The sequence below is a fragment of the Pseudophryne corroboree genome, chromosome 1 (genome assembly GCF_028390025.1).
Source record: "Pseudophryne corroboree isolate aPseCor3 chromosome 1, aPseCor3.hap2, whole genome shotgun sequence".
Classification (NCBI taxonomy): Eukaryota; Metazoa; Chordata; class Amphibia; order Anura; family Myobatrachidae; genus Pseudophryne; species Pseudophryne corroboree.
In genome coordinates this window covers 47,260,191-47,284,270 of record NC_086444.1, presented here as the reverse complement: position 1 = coordinate 47,284,270, position 24,080 = coordinate 47,260,191, and the positions used below count along the sequence as shown (strand labels likewise).

Here is a 24,080-nt window from a genome sequence, read left to right as displayed (position 1 = left end):
GTGATATATCGGAGGGTGAAGATGAGGTGGACATCTTGCCTCTGTAGAGCCAGTTTGTGCAAGGAGAGATTAATTGCTTCTTTTTTGGGGGGGGTCCAAACCAACCCGTCATATCAGTCACAGTCGTGTGGCAGACCCTGTCACTGAAATGATGGGTTGGTTAAAGTGTGCATGTCCTGTTTTGTTTATACAACATAAGGGTGGGTGGGAGGGCCCAAGGATAATTCCATCTTGCACCTCTTTTTTCTTTTCTTTTTCTTTGCATCATGTGCTGATTGGGGAGGGTTTTTTGGAAGGGACATCCTGCGTGACACTGCAGTGCCACTCCTAGATGGGCCCGGTGTTTGTGTCGGCCACTAGGGTCGCTAATCTTACTCACACAGCTACCTCATTGCGCCTCTTTTTTTCTTTGCGTCATGTGCTGTTTGGGGAGGGTTTTTTGGAAGGGACATCCTGCGTGACACTGCAGTGCCACTCCTAGATGTGCCCGGTGTTTGTGTCGGCCACTAGGGTCGCTAATCTTACTCACACAGTCAGCTACCTCATTGCGCCTCTTTTTTTCTTTGCGTCATGTGCTGTTTGGGGAGGGTTTTTTGGAAGGGCCATCCTGCGTGACACTGCAGTGCCACTCCTAGATGGGCCCGGTGTTTGTGTCGGCCACTAGGGTCGCTTATCTTACTCACACAGCGACCTCGGTGCAAATTTTAGGACTAAAAATAATATTGTGAGGTGTGATGTGTTCAGAATAGGCTGAAAATGAGTGTAAATTATGTTTTTTGAGGTTAATAATACTTTGGGATCAAAATTACCCCCAAATTCTATGATTTAAGCTGTTTTTTAGGGTTTTTTTAAAAAAACACCCGAATCCAAAACACACCCGAATCCGACAAAAAAAATTCGGTGAGGTTTTGCCAAAACGCGGTCGAACCCAAAACACGGCCGCGGAACCGAACCCAAAACCAAAACACAAAACCCGAAAAATTTCCGGCGCTCATCTCTACCTTTTTGTGCTGTGCACCAAATGTGCGACCTGTTCCTATTTAAAATATAGGGGGTACAAACACCAAAATAAGGACTGTTATGGGTGAACAGTGATGGTGCTGGGAAAGAGGTGCAAGATCAGAGGCGGAACCAGCGGTGGTGCTAGGGGGCACCAGCCAAAATCTTGCTTAGGGCATCATATTGGTTAGGGCCGGCTCTGCCTCCATTTTATGCTCCGCTCCATCAACGCTACCTGGTGCCTGTGAAGCAGAACTGTGAGTATGGCTGTTCTGTCACTGAGGAGCACTGCTATAAACACTAGTTCCTTGTTAAGGCTGTATGCACCTGGCATGTCTACCAAACTATTATCCGCTGGTGTCTAATAACATCTAGTATACACATACTGAACGCATAGTAGTGTGAGTACAGCTTCCTATTGGTCAATGTGGTCACAGTTCCCTAGGCTGCAGGTCTGACCTTTGTTGGACATCAAAGCAGGAGTCAGGGGGAGCTGAGCAGACTTAGCACTGTAGAGCGATACTGTCACACACCGGGTCAGTACAAACTGAGGCTATGTAACAATACAAAGGCGCCGTCTAATGCAATAAATTATACATCAGCAATGGGAAATTGTCATCCAAAAAATACCAGTGAATTGGCCATAACTGACACACAAACGATGATCCTTCCACATAAGAAATAGCACCTTCCAGATGAATCCTCAGGCAAAAAAATATATATTATTTTTTCACTTATATTTTTATAGTCCATGTTGTTGATTGTCATCGTGATTCGTGACCTCTAAGAAGAGCGAAGTACGTAAACAATGTACTTTTAATAATGTTCTTGGTCTATGATAACCGTCTCTTCCCTTCTCTCTGCTGTACCTCTTCTCCAGGCTTAGGTGATAATTGTTATTGATTGTAGTCTGCCCCTGATATCAAAGATTCCTTATCTAAGTTGCAGCAATAAGGAACCTTTATTTGTTGGAATGGATCATATTTGAGTTACCGGCACAGGGGTGCAAATGTATTAAGCCTTAAAAAGTGATGAAGTGGAGATGGATAAAGAGTGATAAATGACCAGCCAATCAGCTCCTAACTGTCATTTTTTTAAAACAGAGCCTGTGACATGGCAGTGAGGAGCTGATTGGCTGGTACTTTATCTCTCTTTATCCATCTCCACTTTATCACTTTTTAAGTCTTAATACATTTGGGCCAGGGGCTTCAAAAAGCATATGCAATCCCTGTACTTCCTGCTCCAGAAGCCACTGGGTATACGCAAGTCATCAGGGAGGGATCTTCTCCCCGAAGAAATGTATGTAGCCCCTGGGCCAAGCTCCGGATCGGGGCCAAGCCCTGCAAAGGTAATCTCGGCATTGAAGCACCCCCATAGAAACTTATATGGCCTGCTTTTGTATACGAAAACAGGGGATTGCAGAAGATATCCCTCCTAGATACAGAGGATATATAGTATTTGCGGATAACCCAACAAAATGGGTGTTTTTGGAGGATATCCCGTAAATATAATTTGATAAATAGGCCCCATAAACTGATGCAACACATATATAGGGTTTCCCTTTTTACATGTGCATTTGGAAAAAGTGTATTTTATACCTTCTTTCCTGCTCTACATGAGCCCCAGATGGAAAACCAGAGGGTAAGATTTCCAAAAGTAACAAATATATATATTGTCTTAATATGCATTAAAAATGCCACATAATGGAAAGTAACATGTCCACTCATGCTTTCACATCGCAAACCCTGCTTTTGAAATGGTTCTTTAAACGGTTCTTAAAACAGATCTGAGCAGTTAAACCCCCTTCACATCGCATGTTGTAACCAGTATATTACCATTTCATTACCGTTTTGGTACCTTTCACACTGAACCCGTTTCACCCATAGAAAACAGTGGTTGTCATTATAAATGGACTTTTCTGGCCGACACATTATTAATAATTATTAATTAATTATTAATAATTTGGCTGGTCGTACGATGGAACCCAACAGCTTCAAGCGCTATCTTTACCATGTTTTTGTACATTACTGCATCCTTCACTGTCCCAGTGATTTGTCTACATATTTCTTCACCCCCTCTGATCCTAAGCAGCTCCCTAACCTCCTCATCACTCCAATTTGCCGTTTTAAACTGTATTCTGTATAATAAAACGCTTCTTCACTCTCATGTGTTTCCTCCAGTTTATTTCCTGCTTCTGCCTGGTGACATCACGCATGGAGACAGCCTATCGCCTTCTGTGGTTTGGAAATACCGTTTCAGAGCCTTTCACACTGCACAATGATACGGGTCAGAACCGTATAGGACCCTGCTTTTTACCCGTTTTAAAATATCAGTAATCTGTAACCAGTAAATTCAATGTGGCGCTTTCACACCGCAGCTAGAACCGTTTTGGAAGGCTTAAAAAACGTCAATTTACCGGGTTATAGCTGCGGTGTGAAAGGGGTATCAGCTGACCATATAAATATACCACAGGAACTGAGACAGAAATATGCGCTAGCTGTGGGGAAAGAGAACCCACATTTGCTGGCACAGTGCCCACTTCTTCTTCTTCCTAAAATACATAATGTAATAGAAAGTAAATGGAGTGTTAGCTTACCATAATAGCAGTACAGTAGCTATCCATTCTCTTTGTTCCACAGATAGAGATCACGCATCACGTTCCTGCGTAATTCAGGGGGCAAGTGCCAATCTGGCCCTTAGGCTACCCTGGGAACAGTTGGACGGTTATTTTGCTATTTACAGTATTTCAGCAGGCTGATGTTGCAATGAAACCACATTCTTGTCCCATTTGATCATTGAGTATATTAAATTCCTTTAATAGTGCAGTCTGGAAATCCACTATGATAAATATAGTCATGCTTAAGTAGAACTCAGCAATTCTTGTCTTACTAAATCCAGTGCAAGTCCGATGGGTGTGGATCAGCCAATATTAGGTCAACTAGGCCACCTACAGTATATGGGGTCTAACTATAGACTGTTGACCTATCATCCATATACCAAGTCCAATATATATCAAATTCCCCGTGTGCCGGGCATATTGAAAAAATAAAGTTTATGCCCGTCTGGCATGTCTTCTACTCCTGGTACTGTTGTAAACAGGTTGTACCGTGCATGGACCGTATGTATTGTAAAAGGGTGATGTAATATTCTTAAATGTTTCCAGTTGGGATCTATATGTATTGCTAGGTTATGCAACATAAGGATCTATGCTTACACAGACTTATTAGGGCAACCAGTAATCTAGAGGCACTAAGAGAAATTGTGCTGGCTGCTAGTTAAAATCTTTGTGGGACTTCCCTCACCGGTGGACGGCCATATTGTGCCGGATGTGCTGGGAAAAAAATATATATATAAAGAGTACAAGTGGAAGAATTGCCCATAGCGACCAATTAGAATCTAGCTACCATTTCTCTAGTGTATTCTAAAAAAACCCAGCTAGAATCTGATTGGTTTGTGTGGATAATTTTTCCATGTGTTCGAAATTTTGATCTGTCTCCCACTTAAGGGTCTATTTACTAAGTCAGGCCTGGCCAACCTGTGGCTCTCCAGCTGTTGTAAAACTACAAATCCCAGCATGCCCTGCCACAGTTTTGCTATTAGGGAATGTAAAAGCTGCGGCAGGGCATGCTGGGATGTGTAGATTTACAACAGCTGGAGAGCCACAGGTTGGCCAGGCCTGTACTAAGGGGGACATGTACTAAGCAGTGATAAAAGTGGAGAAGTGAGCCAGTGGACAAGTTGCCCATGGCAACCAATCAGCGTTGACGTAACATTTATAATTTGCATACTATAAAAGTATACAGAGCAGCTGATTGGTTGCCACGGGCAGCTTCTCCCCTGGCTCACTTCTCCACTTTTATCACTGCTTAGTACATGTCCAGCTAAGTCTTGGATGGAGATAAAGTACCAGCCAATCAGCTACTAACTGTCACGTCACAGGCTGCGTTTGAAAAGTGACAGTTAGGAGCTGGTTGGCTGGTACTTTATCTCCGTCCACTTTATCTCAATCCAATGCTTAGTAAATAGACCTTTTTACTCTCCTGTTGATGTATGAGTTGCGGCTGCTGGTAGACCCTACTATGAGATTTTAAGGGTGAGGTTTTCACCTAGAATGGAAGACCCCTCGTATGTTAGAGGACAGCGTCATGCTAGTCAGAGGCGAGCAAGTGCTTAGTTACAGGTGTGCTGTTTATTTCAGTAATGCACAGGCTCAGAATGATATTGTATCCAATAGCAGATTTTTAATTGCTGGCTCAGTGATTCTTATGGTGCCACCACTACGGAGACAGTAGGACTTCCTATCAGCAGTAATTCTGCTGAGCCGGCTCTTCTCTAGGACATATAAACAGTTGCTTCATATAAAGGATTCACATCAACATTTAACCTCCATACGGATCATGACGTCCACAGCCATGAACGCGTTGGTGACCTTCCTAGTAGGTGAGTATCTGATACAGCTGTGTTTGGAACACGGGGATTGCGGTGCAGGTTGTGCCGGTCACTGTTGTGAATATTTTATTTGATGTATAGAAGCTGCTGGATGTTCTTGGAATGTTTTGGGGGTAATATTTAATCAACTGTAATGTTCAATATATTATAGAAAAACAATTGTTATTACATTGCCCTGGGGGGGGGGGGGGGGGGGGGGGGGTAATTCAGACTGGATCGCTGTCTGATTTACTTTGTGGAGTGCGCAATGAACTAGGTGGGAAACATAATTAATAAGATTAAACATATTTACAAACTTTGCTGAAAAGTGGAAATCTGCTCTAACACCTGAATAACCAATTGCAGCTTTGCTTTCATCATCTGACCTGCTTTAAGCACATAAAAGCTGAATAGTGATTGGTTGCTATGGCATTACTGAAAATATTGGTAAACAGCACACATACAAGTGTAGGCAAGGGGCACACTTGAAGTATGAAAGGGGTATTTCAGGATCATACATGTGACCCAAAAATATTACTTTAAACATGGTGACAAAACTGCGGTTGAGAGTTGTATGCGTGTAATTTAAGCTTTATTTATATAAAAATTATGGGCAACTTCTAATTTAGTATATATATATATATATATATATATATATACATACACACACACATGCAGTATGTGTGTGTGTTTGTGTGTGCACGTTGCAAAGATTTGTCCATCATCCTCATCAATATGAAAAATTACAAATTACACCACATCCTAAAAGATGTATATTAAGAATGCATCACTGAATTCCAAGTGGTTAATATGCCCTACCACAAATACAGCCACATTTTGCAATGCTTGCACATTTTATTCGACACCACAAAAGTACTGTTACACCCCGCAACTGTAATGACGCTCCGTAAGTGCGTGTCAGTTAATTACATGCGCAGTGCTAACTATCTGTTTTATTGCAGGTTCCCTTGTTGGTGTCGCAGTTTCAGGTAGGTGAGATAAATTAAAGTTGATGGTGCTTTTATATATATATATCGCTAAATCGTTATGCCGGCACTCGCTTCACTGACCAAAGGAACATTCTGCTCGGGTGCCCTCCATGAGACTTAGAAGACTCAGCCATACACACACCAACGGGCGGCACTCACAAGACTTGTTATTGGGAATAATCAGACGGACAGCGTCCCTGCGTTCAACGTTTCAGTCGTGAGACTTTTATCAAGAACAGGTGTACAGTGACAAAAACATACCTCGTTGGTGTGTATATATATATATATATATATATAATTTATGTAAAACATTTGGACGTCCCATGGGTTACTTATACCCCTGTCAGACCACACAAATAACCTGGTATCGACCCGGTATTTTGCTGGGTCAACACGGGTCACTGTGAGGTGTGAAAGGGTCACTCCCGAATTCCCTGGTCGCCTGGCCCGGTAATTCAACCCGGGAATAAAGGAGGGTTATTCCTGGGTTATTACCGGATCAGGTGCAGTGTGAATGGATTACACGGGTCAATGCAAAACCTATACCCGTTCACAGCATAGGGAGAGGCGCAGAGATGATCCCCGATGCCGCCGCGGTCCCCGCCCCCGATGGAAACCCGACCCAGCAGAAGCCAGTTCACAGGGTCCAATACCCGGATGCGACGCGCAATTTGCGATCTGAAAGCGGTATTATTGGGCTGGTATAGACTGTTTACATGTCTAGTCTGTCTAATTCCAGTGGTTACAAATGTATACAGAGGTCTACTCAAACATGGGTTGGTTGCTATGGGCAACTACTCTACTTTATCTCTCTCAAAGGTTTGATACATCATCTCTATTAACTACTTCTTTGCTTACACATAGTGCTTTTATAGAAACCTTAAGATGGATACACACTATAAGATTATGGGGAAGATGTACTAATCCTAGGAGAGTGTTAAAGTGGAGAGAGATAAAGTATCAGCCAATCAGATCCTAGCTGTATTTTTTCAGAAACAGCCTGTAACATGGCAGTTAGGAGATGATTGCTTTGTACTTTACTCTCTCCTCGGCTTAGTACATCTCCCAATTTCTGTCCAATCTGGCTGGTTGGAATAAAAATCTGGTAATGTATGGGAGCAAATGACAATCAACCATTTACTCCCAAAACCTACAAAACGGGGGGGGGGGGGGGGGGGGGGAATGGGGGAATGTTGTTTGGATAAGTTGGTTAAATCAAACAGATTTAACCAATTTGTCTGAATGACCATTTTTATCTGTTTTCCAGTGTTTCGGAGCAAATGATCAAATGTCAATTACTCCCATCCATTATGAGATTTTCGTTCCAACCAGAAAGATTGGACAGATAATCATATAGTGTGTATCTAGCTTAAGAGGTCTATTTATTAACATTATTTTTACTGAAATAATGTGAAAAGGGTGTTTTCTGTTTTCACACCCTTTTCACGTTATATTATTAACACCTGTATGTATTAAAGGACATTTGGAGCAGTTTTAATGAAAAACTGCTCCAAACCCTTTAATTCACTTTTTTTTAGTAACCCACATCGCATTCCCCATACTTATAATGGGAAATGCGATCTGACCAGATTTACTAAAAAAAAATGTGGAAAAAATACCGCAGTGTGCCCTGTGATAATCTCGCCAGCTCAGGCTGGCGAGGTCACAGGGCAGCACTGTGATAATGTGGCATTTGCCCAGCTTTCTCTGCCCCTGGCAGAGAAAGCTTTTCCGGGAGCCCAGCTCCAGTGATCAGCTATGTGTGTCCGATGGACACAACAGCTGATCACAGTGTAAATAGAAAAAAAAGTAAAAACACCAAAAACCCATACTCACCTGTCCAGTGAGCTGGTGTCCGCTGCTCCGGTGAGATCGCTGCTGGGCGCCGGGTCCCCCATATGCTGCAATGTGACCCCGGTGCAGTAAAGTGACGCGGTCACCGCAGCGCACAGGATCCGGCGCCCGGCAGCCCAGCACGGGCAGTGTGGACTGGCAAGTATATATATCCTGCCTGGGGGGGGGGGGGGTATGCGGCGCGGGGATAGTCACAACGGGGGTGGGTCGACCGGGCAGCGGCGATGTCGGCGGGGGCGGCACATGCGCAGCAGGACATTGGGGTATTATTTACGAAAAATACACCGATGATGCTACGGAGTGTCATCGTAGGGACAGAGCTTGACCGCAAGCTCTGTCCCTGCACGCGATAATTGATACATACCTGTGATGTAATCAGTTATCCCAGTGCGAGTTTGGGCGATTTTATCACTTGTCATCCGCATCCTGGATGAGGATGGTGATAAATAGGCCCCTTAGTATATAAATTGATCTCAGATTGTATAACTGGTCATGACTATAATGTTATTTTCCTAATTATCCTAATTAGACTATAATTATAACAAGCAGTGTTCTCCACCTGTGTTCTCTCTCTAAACAGGGTACACACGGAGAGATCTGACTAGATTGCTTAGAAATGAAGCACGGATCTCTCCACGTGTATGCCCCATAGCGATAGTGATGCGCGGTCCCACGCGTTGCTATCGCCGGTACTAGATTGGCCTGGCACAATCTAGCACATCGCTCATTTCACCACTGGGTGAAACGAGCGTGCCCCCCCCCCCCCCCTCCTCACTCAGCACAGGGGGGAGATGTCTGCTGAGCGTTCGTGCTAGATCGCTCAGCACACATCTCTGGGGAAATCTCCCCGTCTGTACGGCCCCTAACAGTTATAAAGGAACACATGCTTGAGTAGAGGTGACTTAATTAGTGCCATTTTGATTCATCCACCTGTGCTCAAACATGGACCATTGTGTGAGTGGTGCTTGAGAACTAGTGTTGGGAACCTTTGCTGTAGAACAATCTGCCCCCAGACTAACACTATCATGCTGTTTATTTTAGAAGAATCACTGAAGATCAGACTTGTCAGGGGAAGCAATAACTGCAGCGGGAGGCTGGAGGTCAACCACGACGGGGAATGGGCCACTGTGTGCAGCCAGAACTGGGATAAGCAGGACACCAGAGTGGTTTGTCAGCAGCTGAAATGTGGTTCCCCAATCTTTGCCAAGCGTTGCGGCTGGCATAAGAAAGGAAGCGGCGCCATCTGGCGGAACCAGGTTCAGTGCACGGGGGATGAGCAGTCGCTGTCTGACTGCCAAGTGACTGCGACAGAGGGACACAGGTGTACCCACTGGGAGGATGTCTGGGTGTCTTGCAGAGGTACGGAGTTACTTATCATTGCCATGTGTGCGTGGGTATGTGTGTCTGCACAACAGCCGCAATCTGCCTCAAATCCATACAAACTCATTACACTGCATAGTGCATCACCTCTCACAGGGTGAGGTGTACCAAGCCTTGGAGAGAGACACAATGGAGAAGTAGGCCAAAGCAAATAATCCGCTTACAACTGTCATTTCAAAGACTGTGATAGGTAAGTGACAGTTAGTAGCTCCACTTCTTATCTCTCGCCAAGGCTTGATACGCCTACCTCTTGTTGTTTTATTCTCATGTAATATGTCAAAATGCATTACACTATAATCATCAAAGCAGGTAGGTTTATGGAAACTGAAAAATATCTAAATATATAACTATAAAATGTGACTATGTGTAACAAAAACATGTTTAAAAGGCAAGTTAACCCTATTTTTCCACTTGTGTCAGTCTAATGTATATTAAAAAACAAATAAAATTAAAATAATAATAATAGTCATGTTGAAGGAGTCTTCCTGGCTTTTGTAAAGGTGTCGCTAAAGGGCCCTACACACTAGACGACCCTCACCGACTCCGATATTGGCGGCTGCGGGGGGGCATTAATGACATTTAGTGTGCATACTGGACGAGATTGTGAAAGATCTCGCTCAGATCGGCCATTCTGAGTGAGATCTTTCAAAATCTCGTCTAGTGTGTATGGCCATTTAGTTGTCTCACAGGTCTTGGCTTTCCCGCAAAGCCTTACATTTCTCTCCTTCCCATGCTGCTTTCTATGCACGCATAAACCTCCTGCCAATAATATGTATGATACACATTCCAAAAAAAAAGTTTGGGTGTGTAGGCTAATAGTACTGGGCAGGTAACGTCATTGGGGACATGACATGATGACATGAATGTATGTGATCAGGTCTGGAGGTAAAAAAGAAAATAATAACACACTTGGCAATTGAGAGGTAGGTATACGCAGGGCTGCCATCAGGGGGGGACTGCCGGGACTTGAGTCAGGGCCCGGACCCTCATGGCAAGTCACGGTCCAGCAGCCAGCCATGAAGAGACAATGGCTGTATTTTGAATTTGGCAGCGTACGCTTATTACAGATCCATGATATGTGTGCATTCAGAACAGAAATATTCTTTGTTTGTTTTAGATAAATATGATAACAGCCAACCCCACAGTTGACAATTCTTTTTTTTTTTAATGGTTAACACACTGATTGATCCCCCACCCCTGCTGTAGATCCACCCACATTATCCACAGCTCCACCCACCTTTTGGGGAAGTAGGGGGCCCTGCCTATTTTGTCAGTCCCGGACCCACAATTTCTGATGGCAGCCCTGGGCATACATACACCTTCATCCCTCCTCCATGTGTTTATTCCGCTCAATCATTGTGGAAGGAAACTGGAGCTCCCGGGAAACACAGGGAAAACATACAAACTACACACAATTAGGAATCAAACCTCAGTGCTTAGAGTCAGTAATGCAAACCACTACGTCTACCGTGCTGCACCATATCACCCTAGTGCAATACACATATTGAAATATTTCTCAAACATTGTTAACAATCTTCACAGTGCCATATCTTCCTCTTCCTTTCCTTGTATATACAAGAAAAATCATAAGGGATTAAAATAAATAAAATTATTTTATTATCAAAGCACTTCCCCAGACCATTGAATTCTGTAGACATTCTTCATAACCCAGATGCAGCAGTATCACACTTTCTTAGTTGAACCATGACACATTTGCAAGACGTAATCTGGATCTTTCAACTCAAAAGCTGCCCAGAAGCCATCGCACCCGGCGCTCATGAAGACATCAGACTGGGAGAAAGGGGAACGATGTGGAAAATAAACTCTGGGGAATGTTTCCTAAGCATCAACGTTGAAAAGGATCCACAAATATATTCCCTTGTTGTGTATCACATATTGGTCCTAATTCAGATCTGATCACAGCAGCAAATGTGTTAGCTAATGGGCAAAACCATGTGCACTGCAGGGGGGGCAGATATAACATGTGCAGAAATCATTAGATTTGGGTGGGGTATGTTCAAACTGAAATCTAAATTGCAGTGTAAAAATAAAGCAGACAGTATTTACCCTTCACAGAAACAAAATAACCCACCCAAATCTAACTCTCTCTGCAAATGTTATATCTGCCCCCACCATCTGCAGTGCACATGGGGGTAATTCTGAGTTGATGGCAGCAGGAACTTTGGCCCTCATTCCGAGTTGTTCGCTCGCTAGCTGCTTTTAGCAGCTTTGCACACGCTAAGCCGCCGCCTACTGGGAATGAATCTTAGCTTTGCAGAATTGCGAACGAAAGATTAGCAGAATTGCGAATAGAAATTTCTTTGCAGTTTCTGAGTAGCTCGAGACTTACTCTGCCACTGCGATCAGTTCAGTCAGTTTCGTTCCTGGTTTGACGTCACAAACACACCCAGCGTTCGCACAGACACTCCCCCGTTTCTTCAGACACTCCCGCGTTTTTCCCAGAAACGGCAGAGTTTTTTCGCACACACCCATAAAACGGCCAGTTTCCGCCCAGAAACACCCACTTCCTGTCAATCACACTCCGATCACCAGAACGATGAAATTTCTTTGTTAGGCCGTGAGTAAAATACCAAACTTTTTTGCAAATTTACTTGGCGCAGGCGCACTGCGAACGCTGCGCATGCGCAGTTTGCGACTAATCGCTCCGTTGCGAAAAAATCTTACGAGTGAACAACTCGGAATGAGGGCCTTTGTTAGCAGTTGGGCAAAACCATGTGCACTGCAGGGGGGGGGGGGCAGATATAACATGTGCAGAGAGAGATAGATTTGGATGTGGTGAGTTCAATCTGCAATCGAAATTGCAGTGCAAAAATAAAGCAGGTCGTATTTACCCTGCACAGAAACAAAATAACCCACCCAAATCTAACTCTCTCTGCACATGTTATATCTGCCTCCCCTGCAGTGCACATAGTTTTGCCCAACTGCTAAAAAATTTCCTGCTGCGATCAACTTGGAATTACCCCCCATCGTTTTGTCCATTAGCTAACAAATGTGCTGCTGCGATCAGATCTGAATTACCCCCCTTCTCAGTACAGACTTGCTGCAACTATAGTAGGGATGTTTTATCAGTTGCGTGGCTTATTGAATATTTGTCATGCTTGCAATAATATTACATAAACTAAACAGACATGAGGCAAGATGTAATAGTGTCCATGTTTGCTGGAGGTGCGGAATGCTGGCTGATCTCAGCCGTTTTTTTAAAGCGGCAATCATTTACACTAATGGTTAGCCAAGTCAGTGGCGACACAAGGGGGGTGCGGCCCGCACTCGTGTGTTACCCTCCGAGGGGTGACACCAAAGTGCAGGCTCCTGAGTGGCAGGAGCAGGATGCTGCACTATAACATAATGTGCTGCAACCCAGCTCCTGTCACAATGCAGAAGGCAGCACTGCAGATGGACAAGTCTCCGGGGAAGCCCACGTCCCCCGGACCCACGATGTGCTGAAAACGGGGTCGGGGCGCTTAGCCACGCCCCCTGTCATGAAGCCACATCCCTGCTGTGAAGCCACTCCCCCTTCTCGCCACCACACCTGCACCGGGTGTTTTACAAGTAAGTGACGCCTCTGAGCCAAGTCTTTGTGTTGGCTGGCCATGTCCCGTCTGGAGACTGGCCACACAGCCCAGGAGTCTGGCCACACCCCTAAGCATGGGCCCCTACCCTTGCATTCCCCTAGTGGGCCCTTCATGCCCCAGTCCGAAACTGTGCACTTCTGCAACGTTCACTTCATTTTAACGCAGTGTTTTGCCTTGACTTCTTTCTGAGCACTGCAGCCAGTTATTTATATCATCAGTTAAAAAGAAAAATGTTTTTGTCTATTGCTGTCCCCACTGACCATGTACTTTTCCTCTACACATAGAACCTTTTCAAGTCAGATTGGTTGACGGTCCCAACAGATGTGCTGGACGGCTGGAGGTCTATCACGGCGGGGAATGGGGAAGCGTGTGCGATGACCTCTGGGACGACAAAGATGCCAACGTGGCATGTAGACAGCTGCAGTGTGGAGCCTACCAGCAGCACACTCCAAGGAGGAAACGGTTTGGCCAATCAAAAGGGCAGATTTGGTTGGATGATGTCCAGTGTGAGGGAGAGGAACCATCGCTGGATAAGTGTAAGCACCGTGTGTGGGCACACAATGACTGCACCCATGACGAGGATGTCAGCGTTTACTGCACAGGTACGTGAGCTTATGTCAGTCTCCTGTCATGTGACAGCACTGCTGCCCACATGGGCTGATGTAAGGACACCGTGCAAGGAAATCACTGGGGAAGTAGTAGGCCATTCTGAGCAGTGATGCATTCATCTGAGAGAATGGGGCCCTTGTGCAGTCTCTGTGCTGGTCCCCACCTTCCTCCCTGTGGCATTCGACGAATAGTCTCTGGAATTGTGCGCAGATCTGCAGGCGCAATTTTTACGTGTGCACCACGCACCCTGACCCCATAGGGGTGTATCAAAAGAGGTGACCTATGTTACAGAAAATCTTTGCACATCTGACTCACCTGGGCCATGACCTAATCTATCTAAACAATGGAGACGCCCTCCTTTTTTCATGGCTTAATTAGGCTTAACCATACTATCCCTTTAAACCGGGACACTAATGAATTATACAGGTTCTGTGGCTGGCTGACTTCAAGCCTGCATTCCACCTGGTTATGATCAGCCACAGAACCTGTGTAATCCATGAGCGTCCCGGATTAAAGGGATAGTATGGTAAGCCTACATATAATGTTTGTACCAGGGATAGATGTTTTGTGGGCTATATTTACCAATTGGTAGGCTGCATTTTTAGACCCTCAAACATGACCCCTTTTGCTCTGCTCCTGGACTTTCTTCTTAATTTATGATTGCAGCCACCTGTGTTGAAACACCTCTCTCATCACTGAACTAGTTCAGTTGAAAATGATATGTACAGGTGTTAATACTGCAGAGTCATATACCAGCTGAAGACTCAAACTATGGACAGCCCAGTTACTTAACCAATGGTGTTGGTTTATTAATAGATAGCAGGTACAGCCGTACTCACTGTTACATGCACACTGGTGATGGAGCAGAGCTTGAGCAGAGTCTGGTTTCATACAGCTCACCAGCTGGTGAGTGTGGGCTGCAAACCGACAGCAGTGCTTTATATGCAGGGAATCACAGGTCTCTCATAGAAGTTAAGCAGGAGACTTCTGTCTCCCACAAAATCACACAACACAGAGTCTCAAGATGGCTCCCACACATGCTCAGTAGAGGCCATCTTGGGATAGGGCATGAAGCCTCCCTGGAGAACAGGTAGACAGGAGTATGCACAGTAGCTTCCACCTCTTTCAACAAGTTCAGCACCGCTGATTGCTATCATAAATTAAGACGGAAGTCCATGAGCAGAGCATTTTGTACCAGATGGAAGAGGTCATGTTGGAAGGTCTACATTTTACTATTAATCCAGCAAACAAAATGGCAGCCTCCAGTGTTCACCTCAGAGAGGTCACTTGTATAAGTATAAGGTGCAGTCTCATGAGTATTGCTTTAGCCAATAAAAAGGCTGCCTTTCACTGTGTGTACAGTGTACACAATGACTGCACTTTAACATGAGGTTAGAAATATCTTGAGAAGAAAATTGATTTGTCCCTTCGTGCTACAAATGACAGTGCGATATCAGCGTTAAAGCTCAGACGTATTTTTGGGATTTCTTAAGGAAGGGTCAATCATATAACATTGCTAAGCTACGTAATGTTACCAAAGGAGACATTCTACAGTATGTCACTTAAAACACCAGCCCTATCTGCTAAGCTAACTGGGGACAATGCATTACGAGAGCTCCCAGGAAACTATGCAATATTCAAATTATGCAATAACATGCAATTGCAAGCCAATAATTTAATGTGCTAGGATCCTTGGTAAATCCGTGATTTTGTAATAACGTAAAATTAACCCTTAAGACCCTGGGCCAGTCTTCATGAGGAAGCTGAAGAATATCCAGCTGCACTGGAGAGATTATTTTGCTCAGATACATTTCTGCAATAAATTATTTATTTTATTGCCGCACCTCCCTGTTTTTCTTGTCTATCCTCACCTCACTGACACCTCACTGTTTCTCTTCCCTCTCTCCTCTGTAATCCCTTCTACCCTGGCAGGGCTGCTTTATTTATTCTGTATATAAGAAACGACAAATTAGTGTCAGTTTACAGTAAAGATTTTTTACTTGTAATTCCTTATGCGATTTAACCTGTTCACTGCTGGTAGTATCAGAGTGGCCTTATCTTTCCAGCAGCAGCTGCTTTGAGATAGAGAGGGAATTGTAACCCTTTACATGCCAGCGAGGGGGTGATGTGTATTTGTAAAGAAAATTAACATGTAACATGAAACGAATGAACAGGAAAAACTAACCTGTTATTATTGGCTTCTATACCAAGCTTGTCCCTAATTAGCAAGCTCATATATGGGGTCTATTCATGAAGCAGTGAAAAGTGTGGAGAAGTGAGCCAGTGGAGAAGTTGTCCATGGCAACCAATCAGCACTGAAGTAACATTTTATAATTTGCATACTATACAATTGTACGGAGCAGGTAATTGGTTGCCAGGGCCGTAACTAGGTGTGTGCACATGCACTGAAGGCGCACCATCGACAGCACACCCTGCACGGCCGCAGCCACTGTCAGTATTCACTGTCAGTACTCCAGCGCTGCTGCCGCCTGTCTCCCGCCGGGACTCTGAGCGGCGCTTTCACCCCCCCCCTTCACTGCAATGATCTTAGTTCTTCTACGAGTCCTGCCGGCGGCGCCTGCCTCCCGCCGCCAGTGGATGCCTGATCGCAGGTCACAGATGAAGGTGAGTATAAACCACTTCTCTCTCTCTCTCGCCCCATAAAAGGGGGACTGCCTGCCATTATGTGTAAAAAAAGAAAAGAAAAGGGGGACTGCCTGCCATAATGTGTAAAAAATGGGGACTGACTGCCATAATGTCTAAAATAGGGGACTCTGCCTGCCTAATGTGTAAAAAAGGGGGACTGCCTGCCATATTGTGTGAAAAAGGGGGACTGCCTGTCATAATGTGTAAAAAAAAGTAGGACTGCATGCCATAATGTGTAAAAAAATGGGGACTGCCTACCACAATGTGTAAAATTGGGGATCTGCCTGTCTAATGTGTCAAAAAGGGAGACTCTACCTGCCTAATGTGTGAAAGGGGGACTCTACCTGCCGTGCTATGTAAAAGTGAGCTCTGCCTGCCATAATTTGTAAAAGGGAGTTCTACCTGCCTAATGTGTAAAAGGGGGCTCTGCCTGCCTTATGTGTAAAAGGAGACTCTGCCTGCCTTATGTGTAAAAGGGAGCTCTACCTGCCTAATGTGTAAAAGGAGACTCTGCCTGCCTTATGTGTAAAAGGGGGCTCTGCCTGCCTTATGTGTATAAGGGAGCTCTACCTGCTTAATGTGTAAAAGGGGTCTCTGCCTGCCATGCCGTGTAAAAGGGGACTCTGCGACCCCTAATGTGTAAAAGGGAGCACTGTGGCCATGCCCCTTCCCCATGAAGCCACGCCCATATATTTTTGGCACACGCTGGCTCTTATTTGTATAAAGGGGGGGGCGCCGATGCTGTTTCTTGCACACATCGCTAAAATGTCTAGTTACGGCACTGTTGGTTGCCATGGGCAACTTCTCCACTGGCTCACTTCTCTCCACTCTTTTCACTGCTTCATGAATAGACACCCCCCATGTTTTAGTACCTAGACTTCATACACGTTGATAAATCTCCCCCTCACACAATCTTAGTGAAAGCAGTCATTGCATACCTCCCAACATCAGAGAGTAAGCATGTTAGGACTGGGGGCATGGCCACATCAAGGATAGGTGTTTCGACATTATGAGAGGGGGCTTGCCTAACACTAAAGTGCTAAGTTGCAACTAATAACTCTCTTGTCCCCTTCCTACCCACCTTTCCATGCCACACACAGCAGTGGCAGATGCTTGCAGCAGGATGGTATTGTGATCCCAGTGCTTGGGATGCTGGCGGACAGAATACCGACAGCGGCATCCCGATGATCGGGATCCCGACACTTACTAGGTAAGTGTGCTATCCCTAATCCCCAGCCCCCTAACCTTCCCTAGCCGCAGCCTAACCCCAGGGCAGCCATCGGGGGGGGGGGGGGGCTGTGGGGACTGGTGTCCCGGGCCCTTACAGAAAGGGGGACCCACCCCTAGCTCCTACCGCCAATACCTGGAGAGCTGCACCAGTCTGTGAATCACCTATATGTACTGTCACAATGTATGATATTACATAGGGGTGGAGCAGTGCGGCAGAATCTTTTTTTGGGGTGGGGAGGGGCCCTGTCTATTTTGTCAGTCCCGGGCCCCACAATTTCTGATGGCAGCCCTACCTAACCCTCCCCTCCCTCGCAGCCTAACCCTTCCCAATGGTGCCTAACCCTCTCTCCCCACAGCCTAACCCTAACCCTCTCCCCGCAGCCTAAACCTAACTATTTTGGGGCCCGTCATACAGTGTTGGACTTGTCTATCAGATTAGCAAGTAGGGCTCATATTTCTAACTCTGGCTGAACGATAATAAAATAATGTAAAGGAACAATACAGTAATAAATAGAATTATTGTATCAATAATTAATGACATTATATCTTTACAGGCTGAAGGCAGGACAAGTCTCCATAAAGAAATAATTCCAGTCTAACCATGGATCACTTTTAAGATTAGTTATCGCAAAGACGGAGCACACCCACAACTTACTCTGTAACTCTGTATATGCCAGCCAAGATAAGGTCCTTCTCCAAAAGCATACATGTATTGTTCAGAAGCTGATATTAGTTGCTAATTCATCCCCATAGCATTATGTTTATTAAAGAAGGGAACATTGTGTGCACCTCTGAAACATGCCCATTATGTTTTGGAGGTACTTCCCTTCTCCCGGTGTTGGATAAGGAGGCTTCTTCTCCCGGTGTTGGATAAGGAGGCTTCTTCTCCCGGTTTTGGATAGGGAGGCTTCTTCTCCCGAAGTTGGAAAAGGAGGCTTCTTCTCAAGGTGTTGGATAAGGAGGCTTCTTCTCCCGGTGTTGGATAAGGAGGCTTCTCCAGGTGTTGGATAAGGAGGCTTCTTCTCCCAGTGTTGGATAAGGAGGCTTCTTCTCCTGGTGTTGGATGAGGAGGCTTCTTTTCCCGGTGTTAGATAAGGAGACTTCTTCTCCCGATGTAGGATAAGGAAACTTCTTCTCCCGGTGTTAGATAAGGAGACTTCTTCTCTCTGTGTTGGATAAGAAGACTTCTTCTCCCGGTGTTGGATAAGGAGACATCTTTCCCGGTGTTGGATAAGGAGACTTCTTCTCCTGGTGTTGGATAAGGAGACTTCTTCTCCCGGTGTTGGATAAGGAGGTTTTTTCTCCCGGTGTTGGATAAGGAGACTTCTTCTGCTGGTGTTGGATAAGGAGACTTCTTCTCCTTGTGTTGGATAAGGAGGCTTCTTCTCCTGGTGTTGGATAAGGAGGCTTCTTCTCCTGGTGTTAGATAAGGAAGCTTCTTCACCCGGTGTTGGATAAAGAGGCTTCTTCTCCCGGAGTTGGATAAGGAGGAGACCCATTATGTTTTGAAGGTATCTATCTTCTCCCGGTGCTGGATAAGGAGGCTTCTTCTGGTGCTGGATATGGAGGCTTCTCCCGGTGCTGGATAAGGAGGCTTCTCCCGGTGCTGGATAAGGAGGCTTCTCCCGGTGCTGGATAAGGAAACTTCTCCTGGAGCTGGATAAGGAGGCTTCTCCTGGAGCTGGATAAGGAGGCTTCTCCCGATACTGGATAAGGAGGTGAAATGACACCTGAATTCACGAGGGAGGGACTTACAAGCAATCCAAAACCCAAGTTTGGCCTCTGGATATATATTTTATCTCAATTTCAAGAGTTTTCACAAAGTTTCTTCTTCTGTTTGATTTACCCACAAAGGCATATAAAGAGTAATATGTTCATATTTTGTATTAGGGAGACTCATGAAACCTTCTACATAATTGGAGAAGTTACCCATAGCAACCAATCAATCAGATTCTACCTCTCTGTAATAGAATGTATTAGATATAAGTGATAGCTAGAATCTGATCTGCAATTACTGTCAGAGAGAGTTTTTTTCTTTAACATCTTAAATTATTGATCAAATAATAAATCCATCCACACGTTAGCCAGAATTGTGGCTGAAGAGCTATGGAGGACTTCTTATACTCACCGCCTTCAGCTGACATCCATACGGTTTACTTTAGTTTATAATATTTATCTATTTTGTGATCATTAAGCACTTTAATAATAAATTGTGTGTTATTTTGGCATTTAGCAACGATAGTCCACGTTTCTAGGCACAGTGTTAAATGCTCCATTCAGTAAAAAGACACATATAAGAATTGTATTTTGATAATAAAAAAAATACATTCTACCATGAGGAATGCAGCACTGAGAGTCCTTTCTGTTACACACATCTAAAGCAGAGGTATTTATCCCATGGCTGTGCATAGCAACCCACTGTGTCTGTCAGTTCTACAAGCACACCAAGCTGCCATTAAATACACACTCAGGCTCTATGCAAACACATTCATACCCCCAAACATAAACTCTGTCCTGCTCTGTCTGTTCCTGGCTGTCCTCCTGCCTCACTAACTGCTTCTTCTCGGTCTCCTCCATGACTCCATATACCCCTCTCTACCTCTACCTGTCAGCATTCCCCAAGGGTCTGTTATTGCCCCTATTCTCTTCCCCCTTTACACCTCCTGCATTGGAGATCTCTTCTGCTTTTTCGACCTCCAGAACCACCTTTATGCTGATGACACCCAAATTTGCCTCGCCTACCCTGACCTCTCTTCATCAGTCCTTTCTCGTGGCCCTGTTTTTATTCCAACTTCTACTGGAGGTCCCAATGCTTTCTGAAAGTTGGGGGGAGATGTACCAAGCCTTGGAGAGTGATAAAATGGAGAGAGGCAAAGTACCAGCCAATCCGCTTCTAACTGCCATGTTACAGACTGTTTTTGAAAATGACAGGAGCTGATTGGTTGGTGCTTTAACTCTCCCCATTTTATCACTCTCAAAGGCTTAATACATTTGCCCCAACATCTAAAACTGAACTTATTTATTCCTCTGATACAGGAACACATCACCTCCCCTCTGTCTTTTTCTGCTGGCAGTACCAAACTCTCCTCATCCCCCAAAGTCTACTGCCTGGGACTCTGGGAGTCCTCCTCAGCTCTTCCCTCTTTCACTCCACAAATTCAGTTTATGTCTCAATAATTCTGATTTCACAATCACAATTCTCCAGAACTGAACCCTTCCTGAACAGCAACACTCCCAAAATCCACTTATAAACTTGTAATTTCCTGCCCACCTAGTCTGCCCAATTTTAAACTTATGGTAAGGGGAGACAGAAAATGTGGTAAAGAGGGGGACATATAACAGGGGAAAGAGGACAGAAGAAAGGTGCAATTGAGAAGGAGTGGAAATGGTTCTAAATTGCACACCCTCCAGTAATGAAAGGTGCTATGCTGCTGAGAATAAAGTAGTATGCACAGACAAAGGGGGTGCAGATGAGCTAAACGATCATTACAGTATAATAAAATATAATATGTCATAAGAGGTTGTTGGTATATCCGGAACGCAGGGAACCCCCAAACATGATCCAAGGGTCCTTTGCTGGATCATGTTTGGGGGTTCCCTGCGTTCCAGATGTTGGCCCCATAGTGTTAGGAACCTGCTTGACAAGAGATGACCTGGACGATTGGTGGGCAGGCCGATATCATTGGCCAACGATATACCAACAACCTCTTATGACATATTATATTTTATTATACTGTAATGATCGTTTAGCAATATGTAAATTAACAGTTAGGATCTGATTGGCTGGTGCCTTTAGCACCTTACACATATCACTGGTTTATCACTTCCTTATGCCTTCTCCAGGTTAATACATCTGCCCCTGAGTTACTGTTAATGTTCATTTCACCTTCACTTGGATAAAGCTCATGGTGGTATAGATATGTCAGTTATCTGCCCCTAATCAATGAAGACACAACTGGTGTTTTTGTCTACATAGAAATACTGTAGAATTTGACGTCAGATCAAGGACAGTCTGTCCTGACTACAACAATTCTTTCCTTCTGCTATCAAAATATTAAATGAAACTGTTCAAATACTTTAGGGGCCCATTTATGAAGCACTGATAACCCCTTACTGTCTCTTTGCTTCTCCCATGTTACCAAGAAGTGAACCTCGGGGAAATCACAGATGTACCTCTTTTCCCGCTTCTTAGTGCCACCCCCTTACACATTAAAGGGAGGCCACTTCCTGAGAATGTAACCAGCGGCTACTGTATGCTTTTTGTTGCTAGTAAATGCCATCTCAGGATTGCATTCTCTATACCCGGGAATGTGGACCCAGCAAAGGAACACCTGTGCTTATCCCTTTCACCCTTCCCAATGGAGCACCAGCTTTGTTAAATTACAGTGGTACACACTCCCGTGTGGCTGCAATATGCAGGAACTCGCAATGATTGATACTTGAGGATTTTTCTTTAAATCTGGGGCTGCCTTTCACACAAGGAGAGATCCAATACACAGACCACAGTTTGCAGTTTCCATAATTGCCCAAAATCATCCAGAAGCGACGGACCCTTCTCCTGTTCTACAGCTATACAGGAGCTGTCCAGCAGAGAGCCCCATATACCTACTGATACGTTACACTGTGTCCGGCGAATGAAGGTCAAAGATACAAAACCACTTAAGTATATGTGCACTCAGGGATAGAGTAGCCCGTACGGGCCAGTGGTGTAGTGTCAGCGAGCCGGCTACACCTGGTGAACGCTGTGATGTTGGTCAGGGGCTTATTAATCTAAGAATAAGAATATTTGTGGGACATCCTCCAAAAACACCAGGAGGGGTGGAATACCTGTAAATATTATGTGCCACCCAGATCGAACTTGCTACTTTTGAAAACTAGATTCAGGGAGATTATAGTAAAATGCACCATGCAAAGCATGGCATGCCGCTGAGTGGGCGTGTCATGCCCCACCCATAGGGCGTGTCTAGCTCAACATCTGGGCATGTCTCTTAAATGGTTGTTGCGAGATATAATTTCTATTAACATTAGTAGTTGTATATTTTGGAAAGTTTTACAATTATTGTTAGTTACTAACGTTGCTGCCTGCAATACAGGGTTTCTTGTTTGCAACTATAGATTAGCTGTGATATTTCTTTTCTTCTCACTCACAATATACTTGGTAATGCAATAAATTCCAAATGCAATTTAACCTTGTTTGAATTCTTACTTTAATGATCATCTCTTGGTAAAAAAAAGTGTTTCAAAACTTTTAGTTGTATTGTGCTTTTTGTGTGTTTAACTAAAGATTACTAATAAAACATTCCACAGTTCACACACACTAGCAGCAACAGCAGGTGCTGAGATAAGACACAGATCACAGGGGTCAGGCGAGCTGTATTCTCTCATGCTAGTGGTCCTACAAGGTTTTGCTGAGAGTTGACAGCAGAGGCTGATGAACCCAGACAGAAGTAACAGTGACTACAGCAAATCACTGTCCTTGCCCAGAAATTCCTTCCCCTTTTAACATTTCTGAGCTTGCTCCTTCCACTATATTACTCTCTCAGTCTGTGGCTTCCTGCTGCCTCCATTCCCCTCCTCACATCATGTCACTGCCCCTGTCACATGCAGCCCTGTCCTCACTGACACATCACTCATCTCTTGATATACTCTGTGCTGCTGGGAACCTGCTCCTCCCACTATATAACTCTCAGTCTGTGGCTTCCTGCTGCCTCCATTCCCCTCCTCACATCATGTAACTGCCCCTGTCACATGCAGCCCTGTCCTCACTGACACATCACTCATCTCCTGATATACTCTGTGCTGCTGGGGACCCTGCTCCTCTCACTATATAACTCTCAGTCTGTGGCTTCCTGCTGCCTCCATTCCCCTCCTCACATCATGTCACTGCCCCTGTCACATGCAGCCCTATCCTCACTGACACATCACTCATCTCTTGATATACTCTGTGCTGCTGGGGGACTCTGCTCCTTCCACTATATAACTCTCAGTCTGTGGCTTCCTGCTGCCTCCATCCCCCTCCTCACATCATGTCACATGCAGCCCTGTCCTCACTGACACATCCCTCATCTCCTGATATACTCTGTGCTGCTGGGGACCCTACTCCTTTCACTATATAACTCTGTCTGTGGCTTCCTGCTGCCTCCATTCCCCTCCTCACATCATGTCACTGCCATAGGCGTGCGCAGCACATTTTATTAGGGGGTGCACAGTCGGAGGAATGTGTCTAGCACCACCTATTGAGCATGTCTAGTACTGCCTGTCGGGCATGTCTAGTACCGCCTATTGGCATTCCTTTCCATTCCATAAGCACCTTACCTACAGTATATGGTGGTTTCTCACAACAGGGAACCTC

At 44.8% G+C, this 24,080-nt stretch overlaps 1 protein-coding gene across 1 annotated transcript; it reads left to right on the top strand.

The window, feature by feature from the left end:
* The first annotated feature begins 5,382 nt into the window (after window positions 1–5,382).
* On the top strand, window positions 5,383–20,066 carry LOC135055312 (CD5 antigen-like). Its single transcript, XM_063959210.1, has 5 exons — window positions 5,383–5,439; window positions 6,390–6,416; window positions 9,312–9,629; window positions 13,528–13,845; window positions 18,283–20,066. Exons 1-5 carry the CDS (start codon window positions 5,397–5,399, stop codon window positions 18,285–18,287), a joined length of 711 nt encoding a protein of 236 aa, XP_063815280.1. The 5' UTR covers window positions 5,383–5,396; the 3' UTR covers window positions 18,288–20,066.
* The last annotated feature ends 4,014 nt before the right edge of the window (window positions 20,067–24,080 follow it).